A 13,583-nucleotide genomic window follows, 5' to 3' on the forward strand; every position below is an offset into this window, starting at 1 on the left:
TAAAGGTGTGTGTGGTTCTTATCTCCCCCCTTACACCAAAGTGTGCATTCCAAAGTAAATTAGCTCTAAATCATGTTCTGGCAGTGGAATTACCTTTTTAACAAGAGTTTGTAGTCCTGAGTATTGTAATCTATAGGGCACAAAATAAATAGGAAAGTTCCAGCCCTATGCGCTGGGATAACTATGCTTTAGCCTGAACAGCTGGTGAGCTAAGGAATTCCAAGTCTTGTAGCTGGTTACCTGAAGGTGTTGTTTCTAGATGTAAAAGTCAAAATTAGCCTTCATACCTAACTTCCTTGTTTTAGATTGGAGCAAGGAAAACAAGAAAACTAAATATTGATTAAGTACAAGAGTAGCTCCAACTTATTATCTATCTACCAACACAGAGATGGAAATATATAGCCAAAAATCTGTTCAGTGGTGGTATTGTAATGGATTGTTATGCTTCCCAGATAGCTCAACTGGACCATCCCCTGGCAATTAATGAGTGACAGGAGGGTACTGGTTCCAGGTTTATCCTTTCTGCTTTGAACTCCTACCTGGATACAAGCTGCCTGAGAGGCTCATGGTTTGCAGGTAATTGTGGCAGCGTTCTTTATGTTCTTCTAAAGAGCTGCGCTGTTTATAGCTTCGGCCACAGTATCCACATTTGTGAGGTTTGCCAACTGCAGAAAACACAATTTAGCGAATGAGTTAAATTAAGTATCTGACAGAATAGCAACAACAACAAGAAATCATTTGTGCTATGACTATCTACAGCCACCGATCAGTGGAGTATTTGGGGGCCTCTCAAAACAACAATGAAAATTTAGTTATAGTCTCTAATTTAAAGATCGGGTCCTCAGCCGGTACACAGCATACGGAAATCAACGGAACTACCCTGATTTACATCCACCAAGGAATCTGGCCTTAAATCTTCAAAACTAGGGCAATCTCAGTTGCCCCACACATTTTGTGTGTCATTGGTCCTGATTGGTTTTCTTCTCTGCTTTGGAACTGGTCTGAAATATCTGAGGGCAAGTATAATAGCAAATAGAATTTTGTCTTGGTGACTGGTGGCATGCAACAGCAAAATCAGAGAACCACAGAGGCACCAAATACCTCAAAGGATGTTTGCAAATATGATAACAACATTTGTCTAAGTATTCAGTTTGCTGGGTTTTGTAAAATAAAGATGTGTGTATTGATAACTCTTTCTATAAAGTTAATGGGTTTGCAAAATGCTAGGACAGATGATGTTAAAATCCTGGGTTCTCAAGTTGAAAATGCTGGGATCCCAATTTCTGGAATTTCCGGACATTGGACTCTACCCCTTAGAATGTATTGCCCTGGGGAGCTGCCAGTTTGGCACAGAAAGGGTTGCAGTGCTACAAGCCTTTCTCCATTCTTTGCCTCATCCTTTATGTGGGAAGAATTCTCAGGTTGACAAGGGGAAGAACTGTAGGGATGAGAAGGTAATTCAGTCTCCAAGTCCTTTAATTAGTTACATCTCTGCACAGAGACTGCCAACTAGGGAGATTGTTTTTGTGGTGTAGACCACTGTCCACTAGAGATAGATGAACCAGTTCTGATGCCACGAGAACCAACTCAACCCTTTACTTAAACTTAGAACCAAATCCAAATAGAGCCTTTTTAAAGGTTCAAATCAGTCCTGGATAATTTTTATTAAAAAAAAATTTCATTTTCCTGGTTCTAGCAGAATCCAGAAGTAGAAGCAATGAAATATCATGACAGAGGCTCTGCTTGTGGTCTATCTAGCCTGACCAAATGCAGAAAGTACTGGGGAATCCTACAAGAGTGACTGTTCACATGAGATTTCTGGCCCAAAATTTGTGGACTTATACTAAAAAGACTGGCCAGTTTTGATAAGGAGCTGTACTTTTAGACGGTTATACAAACCTCATCTTTGAGCTTCACTCACCACCACTGTCAGCTAAGAACTGGACTGAGACCATCAACATATTTGCATACAATGATGTCAATTTACTAATCATAATAATATTGCATATTTATGTAGTTTCTCATATCCTAAAGAATCTCAAAACTTTATTCAAACTGTATAGAAATCACTTCACCCACATCTGGGATGGAATGCTCCAGCTGCTATATAGCATAAAGCACAACACAATACCTGTTCGGAGAGGAAGTGAAGAGGAATACTGTATCTCCTTAAAATGGCAATTTTAGATAAGCAGAATGCCTATATGCCCAGTACAGAAAAAAAATCCTTATGCAGGATATCATTTAAGCACATGCTTAAGTCCCACTAAAATTAATGGGCTTAAGCACATATTTACTATTATGCTTGTGCTTAAATGGTTTCTTGAATTAGGACCTGATATAGGCAGAATCCAAAGGGAATTTGATTTGGACACCTGGGAGAACACCTCTTACAAACAGAGTCATCTTTAGTGATCAGTTTTTCACCTCATATGAAAAATGGCACTTCCAGAGCCTGCTACCACCATCCAGGGCCATTGGCTCAATGCTACCTTTTTTTACATCACTTCTGGAAACACGGGGGTTTCCCTTGGAGGCCTCCTATTCAAATACTGACCAGGAGAATTCCAGGTTAATTTGTGAAATCTGATGAAATCACAGCCCCAGTTGCCATGGTTGCAGGCACTTTTAATGGTGCGGGTACCATTTTGGATTTGCTCTCAGAAGGAGATTGATGTGGTGACCTTTTTAAACACTGAGAAGTCTTGTTAAGTGAAGAGGCAGATATGAGCACAAGCCTGAGTATTTTAGAAAATATTTATCCAGGCCTCCATATTAGAGTCTTTTTATTTAAGAAACAACAACCCCCAATTGAAACCTCTAAGAGTAGACTGCAGCACACAACATATGTTATACACAATGGGTGAAATTAACCTCATATTCAAAGAGCCAGCACCAAGCCTATGCATTACTCAAACCTTCTTTTTGAGGGATTAAGTGGGATTTACCTGGTGCAGTGGCCTTAGGCAGGATCTGTACCATGGTGTATTTCACTCAAATCATGCAGCCCTTATTCATGCAAGTAGTCCCATTAAAGGGACTGCTCACCTAAGGGTTGAAATATCAGACCCTAACATGGGAATTTCCAACTAGCCTGGTGCCAAGAAGTAAAGAAAAGCTGATTATTTGGGGTTGCTAAAATAAGCAGAGTTTAGTAACTTTTGATGAGGCATCCTCACTGTTCAAACACTGCAGCTGATCACATTTTGTTTATGTCCCAAGTTGATTAAGCCTGAAGTGAGACTACTTGCATCCTGATCCAAGCAGCCATTGAAGACATGGTGGCAGTGAGCACGTACATAACTCCCAGCTTGACCTGGAAGTGAGCAAACTTTGTCCAGAAAGTGCTTAGATGCAGTTACTTACCAGAATGAGTCCTCAGGTGGCCCGTGAGGGCATCCCTGCGTCGGCAGGCATAGTTGCACAAGTGACATTTGAAGGGTTTTTCGCCTGAATGCAACTTTATGTGGCGGAGGAGGTTGCCTTTCTGAGTAAAGGAGGCTCCACACTGAGTGCAGTGGAAAGGGCGTTCCCCTATGAGGAGAAGGACAAATATGTGAGAACAAAAATCTTACATAGTAACGAGAGAAAGATTTCAGTGAGAAAGTTGTTTTCTCACTGGTGCTCTATGACTTCCACCGGCTGCAGGTTTGATATAACATGAGGCTTTCAGACTAAACCTGCCAGTTTCTTAACGCTTCACTGGCTGGGTCAATTTGATCTGAAAATCTAATTTTTTTTTTCTAAATCAGAATGGCACATCACAATGCAAATTCAAACTCATTTAAATAAAGTGACTGCAACATTTTGTGTTGAAGAGCCACTCTTCCTGATCAGCAGTTTTGGAATAAACCAATATCCAATTTTGCATGTTGTGGCATTTGGTGGGGTTTTTAATGTGGCTTTTTTCAAAGGGTCTTTAAAATATGCCACTGAAGCAGCAAAATAAAAAGGAAACTCATTAAAAATGCATTTCAGGATCACAAGTTCATTTCAGCGTTACATTCTTATATTTAAATGAAAGGCACTTCATTATAACAGTTATAATAACTTCTTTTCATTTACATTTTCCCTGTATTTTCCCTTTCAATTTCTTCTCCATTACCTGTCTGTCCCTAAGCAGCCAAATCAGGAAAGAGACAGAAGAGAGAGAAAAAAATAAAATGAGAAGTTAAGACAGTGTAAAGGAAACCCTGTACCTTCCATACAAAAGTCCTGACCCTCCTCAGGCAGGATATTAACATAGGAATTATATTAATGTGCTTTTCTCCACTTCAGGGGGGAAAAAAACTACCCAACCCTTTAGGAAGCACAATCATTTGTCTAAATTGGTACACTTTATCATGGGAGCAAGTCAGATTGCCCATATAAAGATGCAAATATGGCTTTGGTGTTGTTTTTTGTTGTCATTTTGGTTTGGTTTTTGGTGTTGCTCTTTGAAGTTGTTATGCTCTTTTGGTTTGGAGGTATGTGATTTTTTAAAAAATCTCTGGTAAATGTGATCTGTGTTTCGAGCTGCACCAAATGGTTGGATTAGATGGGACAACTTACATAAGAAAGAAATCCTGTGTATCATCCCCCCCGATTCCTTCTATCATTCCCATTTGTCATAAGAAATAGTCCCTGAGTCTGACGTCAAACCAGTCTCTGAAACTAATTTTCTGACATCTGTTTGTTCTAAGTGAAAACTAAAATAATGATGTCAGCTAATGTTTTAGGGATAAATCAGAACTGATCTTCTTGTCCAATGCAAAAGAACAACACAAGATTAAAAAAAGTTAAACCAGTAAATGCTTCCTTTCCCCCCAGCCCATATGAACATCTCTTGTTATCTTGCACATTTGGAAACAACTAGCTTGTGCGTGTGAGCGTACAAAAACAAGCTCTAACCATTCTCATTGTTGAGTACTATGGTTAGAAAGCTCAGAAACAAACAGATAAAAGGGAAGCACGATCTGACCTATGGAGAATCCTTTGCTTGGCTGATCGCTATAATCGGGATCACATCCCTTAACATTCAAACATGGGCTAATGGGAGGCTATGTTGTGAAAAGGAGTATTTGACCAAGTGTCCTCTGGTAGGTCTGAATCGCCGAGTTTAGGAAATGAGTCCCTCACCACAACCCAGATCCTTAAAAGTCTTCAGGCATCTAAACGTCCGGTGATTTCAATGGGAGTTAGATACCTAACTACCACTGAGGATCTGGGCCCAAGAAACTTTAAGGGCCAGATTCTTAGCTGGCGTAAAATGGTGTAGCTCCACTGAAGTCTGAGGAGCTATCCCTCCAGGGCTGTACCATATGAGCAGTTGAAAAGAAGCTATTTACACTAGGTGTTGCAAAGAACTGAGCGGTTATTTGCGTCTGCCTCTGGTTTGTGTTCTCTACATCTTTGTAGCAGTTAATAGGTAAGATATTTTTTAGGGTGGAGTGAAACAGTGACCGAGAAGCCAGTTCTCACTGACAGTCACAAACACAGAGGAAACAGTTAATTCTTACTAAGCAGCTTTTCTGTCATTCATTTCAATTAGTTTTACTCAGAGAAGCAAAAGAGGAGAAAATAAGGACAAGAAAAGCATACAGGGAGAGGCATGCAGAGTAAGAATGAAAAGTGTCTCCAACCTACAGCTCTCATAATGACAGGGTGAAACCTTGCATTGGGCAGGAAAGGCAGACAGCTGGAGAATTTGAACTGAAAATGCTGTGTACTCTATAATACTATATAACTCACACTGGAAGCATATATTAGGGAACCAATACTCAAGTCACCATATTTCAATAACTGAAAATACATCTGCACTAAAGACTACTAATTCAGGTGTATTTTCTCCCAATACCCAAGTTGCCCACTCTACAGCTATGGGGTGGCAAAAGCATGTACTCAATATGGGGCCTAACAGACCAAACAACCTTCAACAAGAATGGCAAGCCAGTCTAGCATATATCTGGGGATATCACTGGCTATGAGCATCTCCCACAGAATGAGAGAGAGACACCAATTCTCGGAAAGTAAAATTTGTCTTTTTACTTGAGTAATCTGGTTTAACTCTTCTCTGATTTCCTGCTCTGCACAACACTATTCTTCCTGGGTAAAATTCAGCTCATGTAGAGGGCCAACAAGGCCTAGGTGCCATTTACGTCCCACTTAAGCATTGGTTTCATTCCCCCTTGACAGGTTTCAGAGTGGTAGCCGTGTTAGTCTGTATCAGCAAAAAGAACGAGGCGTACTTGTGGCACCTTAGAGACTAACAAATTTATTTGAGCATAAGCTTTTTCATGGGCTAAAAAAGCTTATGCCCAAATAAATTTGTTAGTCTCTAAGGTGCCACAAGTACTCCTCGTTCTATTCCCCCTTGAGAAAAGTTTATCATCTCCTCCTTACTTGCAAGTTTTTCATCCCTAATGAAAGGTTTCTTATTGCAGATGCACCCACATACACACTCTCAGGGCTATCCTCTATCCCAGTGGTTTTCAATCTTTTTTCATTTGCAGACCCCTAAACATTTTCAAATGGAGGTGCAGACCCCTTTGGAAATCTTAGACAGCTGGTGGACCCCCCAGGGTCCATGGACCCCAGGTTGAAAACCACTGTTGTATGGTAACAACCATTTTGCAGACCCCTTAGACATAGTCTGTGGCCCCTCTGGGGTCTTTGGACCACAGGTTGAAAACCACTGCTCTAACCACTGGCATAAACCAGCTACTGTGTAGATAGGTGCCGGGCTCTCTTCCTTACACAGGTCCCTCACGGCATTTCAATCCTGACCTGCAACAATCCTCACCAGGACATTTTGCCAATCACATGCTATTATGGGGAGGATCTTGAAAGGTGTGGAACACCTGCAGTTCCTTTTGGCTTCAATGAGAGTTGCGGATGCTCAAGCAGCTTTCAAGATCAAGCTATATATGTTGTTTTCATAGCTAGAAAAATGAGGACTATGTTGAGATGGCCAGAGCTCTCCCCATTTGTGACTTCAGCTAGGATTTTAGACTCAGGTCTTGACAGGTGAAATTCTAGTGCCCTAATGCACCGTGCCACTCTACCTTCTTACTGGAGAATGTGTCTGAACCCTTTAAATGATCAGTAGCAAGGGGCATCAGATATGGTGATGGCTGTGTGCTTCTGACACCTAGCTAGGGAGACAGTGATCAAATACAGTAACTTTGGCTAAGGGATTCCAAAATAGCAAGCTAAGCATGAGCCCATGCTCAGGGGTCTCAAAATCAGCAAGCATGAGTTTTTTCATTTTAAAAGTGCTTTCCTAAAATTTTAACGTGAAAGGAACAACAGGCTGAATATCATCAACCAGCTAACAGATGGAGGGGGTCAGGTAGTCATAAGTGGAATCCTTGTCTACAATAAGGAGAAGCTGGTAACAATACTGGTGAGTAGTCGGGATTTTGCAGCTACTTGCAGACAGGAGTAGGCAGAAAATATCAGGTGCTACTCTGCATATCTACACTTGGCAGGTGTTTTCATTAAATGTAATTATGTCTTATCAGGTCAGGCAGTCATTATATTTTGGCATTTTAGTGTGCCAGGGTTTTATTCATTTATCAAATATTTATTTAAGAGCACTTCACTGTATATGCAGGTTTTACATGAATTAACAGCAAAGTAATTCATTTGCAAGGCTTATTCCCTCATCAGGCACATATTGAAATGGGCTTCAGCATAGTCAGTTAAATGTTTTTAATAGTGTATCCCATTTCCACTTTAATTTTCACAGCAGACTGAAAGGGAAAATGGTTACTACTATTTCCCTATGACATCCCTTTAATTTAGAATGGCTGGGCCTGATCCTGAACTCTTTCTCCAATCCCGGCAGAAGGTGAGCTCCAATGGACTTCAGCAGATTTACTTGCAAAAGGAGTTCAGCATCAGACCCTGTTCAAAGCAACGCCTTTATCTGACAGGCTAGCAAGATAATTAAGGAACCTAACTTTAGAACTTTTAGTTTTATTAAAAATCAAAAAAAGACATAGGTTCTACTGAGTGCATTAAAGCATGCATGGTATTTTCTGCACCAGTCTACATGTTGCATACTTTACTTGCAAACCAGGGGTCAAATTAAGAATCCTACAGGTGGTAGTGTGCTGTGCAGAGGAGCAACACTCCACTTGGAGTTCTTGGAGCTCTTGGGCCTAAAGCTGCATTGCTTTGCACGTTGTGTATCCATTTATACCTGTGCAAAAGCGAGTGCAAGTTTGCCAGTCTAGTTTAGTAATATTTTATACTCCCTCTGCATAGAAGTCAATGACTCCACCAGCTGCAAGGCAGAGGAGACTTGGGCTCAGTGTGTATGTGCTGGGCAAAGGCAGATATGCTTCCGGGGGCGGCGGGGGGGGTGGGTTTGAGAGTGAGGAGTGCTCAGAGGCAGTCCTTGCTATGCTATTTTGAAAGGTATGGCATACAGTCAACCCAGCACCGCTCGCTGGACACTGTCTGGTATGTGGAGATAGGCAGAGCCGTGTCCACAACTTCACCTTGGCCAGACATGCCCCCATGTGGATTATTTAACACTCCCATCAGTATCACCTCCATTAACACCCCTGCTCTTCAGAAACTTCAGTATCTCCCCTCCCTCACCACCTATTCATTGCATCATACTTTTAGTAAATGATGAATTAGCTTTGTAATGCAAGTAGCTTTATACTACAGTCAGAAGCCTCAGGCTGACCAAAAAACAGAGCTACTTGCATATTATATGTTCATAAAAATAACTATCTGGCAAAACAATAGAATGTTCTTCCGTCTTCAAATTCCACAGTAAGTCACAACATTCTGTTTCAATTCATGCAACACTATCTTCTTTATACCATTATATGTTGGGCCAAATGGGTCTGTCAAAAGAACTCTTGTGGACATTTTATCATTTTCTAAATAACTACACTTTAACATTCAATAAAAGAAAAAAAACACCAAACCCTTTAGTACCACTATGAAGTACACTGCAGTATCACACTTTCATTGCTTTTCCTGTAAAGATACAAAACATCTGCTTTTCCCGTACAGAAGGCTATATTGTGTCTAATTTAATCACACCCTGTTTTGAAATAGGTAAGTGTTACAACATTTCTAAACATCACCACGATCATTTCTTATCAGTACTCAGTGCTACGCTAGAGTACAGTTCCCTACTGTAGCTTGGATAGTTGCATTTAAAATGATAAACACTAGAGTTGGAAAGGTTGTTCTGGGTTATTTCATGCATGCTCCCCAGTTAGTGCATTATCGTTCTCTACATTAAACCCATAAGCATTTTATTTAGCTTGCTCCTGAATAACTCTAGGGAAGTTGTTTCCACAATTTTCTTGGTAAACAATTCCATTGGCTAATTAGTTTCACTAGTACCACGATCTAAACACAGGCAACTACTGTTTGTTACATCATTCTTACCCATCTGAAATAACTGCTTCCCCTCTTCAAGTATTTATGCACAATTGTCACATCCCTTCTTTTAAGCAGCATAATTTATCAAGATAACAACAACTGGAAACTCTAGGGCTGAATTCTTCCCTTTGATATCCAACAAACTGGGCTACAGTTTTAGGCTCTGATCCTGCAGCTGACTACATATAGTTCATCCCCATGCCTGTGCCAAGCTGCACTGAGTTCAAGGTGACTTGTCCCCAGACACAGTCAGTGGCAGGATCATGCCCTTAGATTTATTGTGTAGTGTTATGATCATTAGTTCTTATGCTCTTTGAGGCTCTTTAGAAAAGGAGAACCCAGGCAGAAGATCTACAGCATTGTGATAACGAAAAGCTACCATTTGTGAAAAAACAACTTCATTCCATGACTCTCTGAAGTCCTACTGGAACTCCTTCAGAGTCAATTCTCGCTGATGATCATTATAATAGGCTTTTATTTTGTAAAACATGTGCCATGAAATCAATTCTGGTTGCTTTCAATTATGAAAAAGGATTCTGAGACTTGTAATTTACTTAATTTGTGGCACTGATCATTTTAATAGCATGATCTCCTTGCAGTGTTGGAAATAGAACAGTGTTCACTTAACAGTGCAAAACAATTCAGAAAATTTTCTTGTAATTTTGCCTACATTTTTTTTTTTAAAAAAGAACCATGTCAAATTAGTTTAGGGATGCTTTGGAATCGATGTTTGTAAGTAGGATAGTTTACCATTGTTGATGGTGTAATGGAATAAGTGAAATTGTTATGTATGTCTCATATTAGTTATACCAGGGGTTCTCAACCTTTTCCTTTCTGAGCCCCTCCCCAACATGCTATAAAAACTCCATGGCCCATCTGTGCCACAACAACTGTTTTTCTGCATACAAAAGCCAGGGCCAGCATTAGGAGGCAGCAAGCAGGGCAACTGCCTGAGGTGCTACACCACAGGGGGCCCTGCAAAGCTAAGCTGCTCAGGCTTCGGCTTCAGCCCCATGAGGTGGGGTTTTGAGTTTCTGCCCTGGGCCCCAGCAAGTGTAATGCTGGCTCTGCTTGGCAGACCCCTTGAAACCTGCTTGCGGCCACCCTGCGGGCCCCGGACCCATAGCTGAGAACCACTGAGTTATATGATAGTCAGCATATGTTAGAGCTGAACCCTTAAACCATGGGTTCCTTTTCAATTTCAGACTTTCTGGGATGGTCAATTGACTTTAGGAGGAATCTTGCTACATTTCAAATGCAGAATGGAATGGCTCAGTAACACAGTTTCAAATGCTTAAGGAAGCTGCATTGACATACAAAAGGGAACATGCTCCCAACACTCATAAAATAAGTCTTTTCCTATTTATGTGGCCATTTCTTGGCCCTAAAGGAAAAACTATGCCAGGCCTTACCAGTGTGGCTTCTTTTGTGAACCATGAGCACATTGGGACCGATGCAAATTATCCCACAGATATCACATTTTAGCTTTCCGTTAGGAAGTCGAATGCCTCCAACTCCTGACATAGCTTTGCTGCCTGGGCCATTGTGTGAGCCATTCATTTTCTCTCCAGAGGCATCAAGCATTCGTAAATCCTCCGCACATTCTTCCCCATTCATTTCACAGGCACGCCCATTCTCTTCATCACTCTGAGTCTCTATTTTAATATTACTGGCTGAAAAAAACAATACAGGATGCCACTCAGTTTTGTTACAAAATAAACACAGTGGCAAAGAAACAATCAAATCAAAGGAGAAAACTTTGAAACAGAATGTACAATATACCTAGGCACAGAAACCAGTGATATGGAGACATTTTTATGTGCAACGTGGTGAGTTCTGTGACACATGGAATAATGGGCAATGGATACCAGTAACCAAACACAAGATGATTACGTCTTTCAGATTTCTGCAGCTGTAATATCTGCATCATCAATCCAAATGAACTGGAAGGAGAGTAATTATGAATCCATATTGTTTGGACACTAAATAGTGAAAATAAGTACCCATCAAAGACAATGAGTGCCATTAAAAAATACATTTGCCATTCTCCAGCGATAGCCTTACCAAGACACCTCTTCTTCTGCAAATAGGAAGAGATTGAGGATTGCACTTATCTTGAATCCACATACTGATTCATGGAAGGAGGCAGCATGGCAGTGGAAAAGAAGAAGACTCAGGCACAGATGAAGAAACCAAGGAGTGAGAAGGAACAGGCTGAGGCCTCTGGGACTGAAACTGTGGTCGAAGTAAACAGAGTAGGACTCCTGCACTTGGGACAGCAGGACTGAATGCTAGTGGGTGACAGGAGACGGTCTCTAGAGCCAAGGACAAGTGGCGAGAAGGGGGCCAAGTCAGCAGGAGAATATAGGAGAATGGTGTAGACTGGATACAGGAACTGGTGGCTGAATGGAGTGGCCCCATACTTAAAACACAGTCTTTGTATTCCCCATGCAGGCTAAGTGGATGAGAGAATGGGTTGGCATTATAAACCTTTAAAAGAACTGCATCAGAAAATCTGCTTCTTCCTGTTTATCTTAAGTCCCTTCTTTAATGCATGTGAAACGGTGTAATTATTCAGGTAATAAGGGTAAAAAAGGTACTACTGTTTGAATTCCATAAAATAATTTTTCTCTTGCTTATATGAATAAACTACAGGTAAAATGTTTGTGTATGATAACTGCCTTTGGCAGCTGCTGCATAGGTGACTGCTATCTTACGTGAACACAGCAAAGACCTGAAACCTCTGAGAATTAACCAAGTATGGGGCAGCCTGTAGTCAATTATGATAACTCCATTATTCATTCTTTACCCATGCACAGGGGTTGTACTATGTTGAATGTAGAGTAATAACCTTTTCATCTTTTTCCTTGATACTACAGCTGGTCAAAAATTTTCAAATGAATTTTATTTGTTGTTGAAAAACAGCCCTTTCTTAAATTGAAAATGATTGTTACAACTGAGTTTTTTTTCCAAAAACTTTTATTTTTATCAGCAAAATTAAAGCAATGAAAAAATGTAAATGACTGACTAAGCACATACCTATTTTCACCCAGTCCAGAGCCAGGATTTTCTTCCATTGTAATAACAATGATTTCATATTGACAAGAGACGTAAAAGATGATGCAACAATGACATATATTAAGCCAAGGTCAATAAGGGAATCTTGATGCTCTTCTAAATATGAAATCAGTTCACCAAACTCTGATCTCTGTTACACCCAACAATTGCACTGAAGTAAAACGATTCTAGTGGGATTGCACAGATGTAATTGATGGTAGAATTTGGCCCAATATATGTATTGCTACAGGATAAATGTTGAGGACAAGGGAGTTTAGTTTTAGTAATGGTAGGTTGTGCATCTTGTATAGGTCCATAGGGTCAATCTAGATATTTTTAATGTGTTTTTTAAGATAAAGCATTTCTATTGTATATCTAACCTAAGCCTGGGACAAGTGCACACATTTCCTTCTCCAGCTTTCCTCTTAATGAGGAGAAAAATTCAGAGGTCCAGAAAAAAATACCACTCACCTCTTAGCAATTTAAAAAACACAACATGTTTATATACTATGACTGGCTCAGAAGTGATCAGTTTTCTCTAAACTCAGTGGCAGTCAGGAAGCACTCATTTGCAAATGTGACCCAGTTGGTTAACAGAAATGTACTGTCTTGTCACGTGACTGTTTTCAGCCAATCTTGCATCAGCCTTTTTCTCTTGCTTGTCGAAATAAATTATTGAACACAGTTAGTCTTATTTATCAAAAATTACAAATTCTTCTGTATTAGCAGACCCAGCCAAATGTGACTTTAAAACATTTGTATCTACTAAGACAAAAACTGAATGTGGGGATACAAAAAGGATTAGACCGGTTACACAGTATATGTAATTAAATGCAGACAAATGTAAATTAGTGAGCTCTGAAGTGACGGAAAAAATAAAAGTGCTAGATGGACATGCCCTTCAGTGAATTGAGAGCACACTGTATACTTACGGGAAAAAGATTTGGGAATTATTGCGTGAAAATCTCTAAAGCCTTCAGCCCCATATGTAGCTGCAACAAAGAAGGCAAACAGAATGCTGGGTTGTGGTACTGCTAGCAGTAAAAGTCAAAGAAGATGATATTATTGCTACAGAAGACATTGCTTACCTAAAAGAGAGGCAGAACTATCACCACAGACATAGCACAGAAAAA

General features: G+C 40.3%; 1 protein-coding gene across 1 annotated transcript in view; it reads right to left on the minus strand.

Moving 5' to 3' along the window:
• IKZF1 (IKAROS family zinc finger 1) overlaps window positions 1–13,583 on the minus strand; it is a 93,015-nt gene that overhangs the window by 14,301 nt on the left and 65,131 nt on the right. Inside the window, exons 4-6 of the mRNA XM_045007403.1 lie at window positions 10,806–11,066; window positions 3,367–3,534; window positions 540–665 (exon numbers count right to left, since the gene is read on the minus strand). Coding sequence (XP_044863338.1) covers window positions 540–665; window positions 3,367–3,534; window positions 10,806–11,066 — 555 coding nt within the window. The remainder of the gene's footprint in view (window positions 1–539; window positions 666–3,366; window positions 3,535–10,805; window positions 11,067–13,583) is intronic.

The sequence above is a fragment of the Mauremys mutica genome, chromosome 2 (genome assembly GCF_020497125.1).
Source record: "Mauremys mutica isolate MM-2020 ecotype Southern chromosome 2, ASM2049712v1, whole genome shotgun sequence".
Classification (NCBI taxonomy): Eukaryota; Metazoa; Chordata; order Testudines; family Geoemydidae; genus Mauremys; species Mauremys mutica.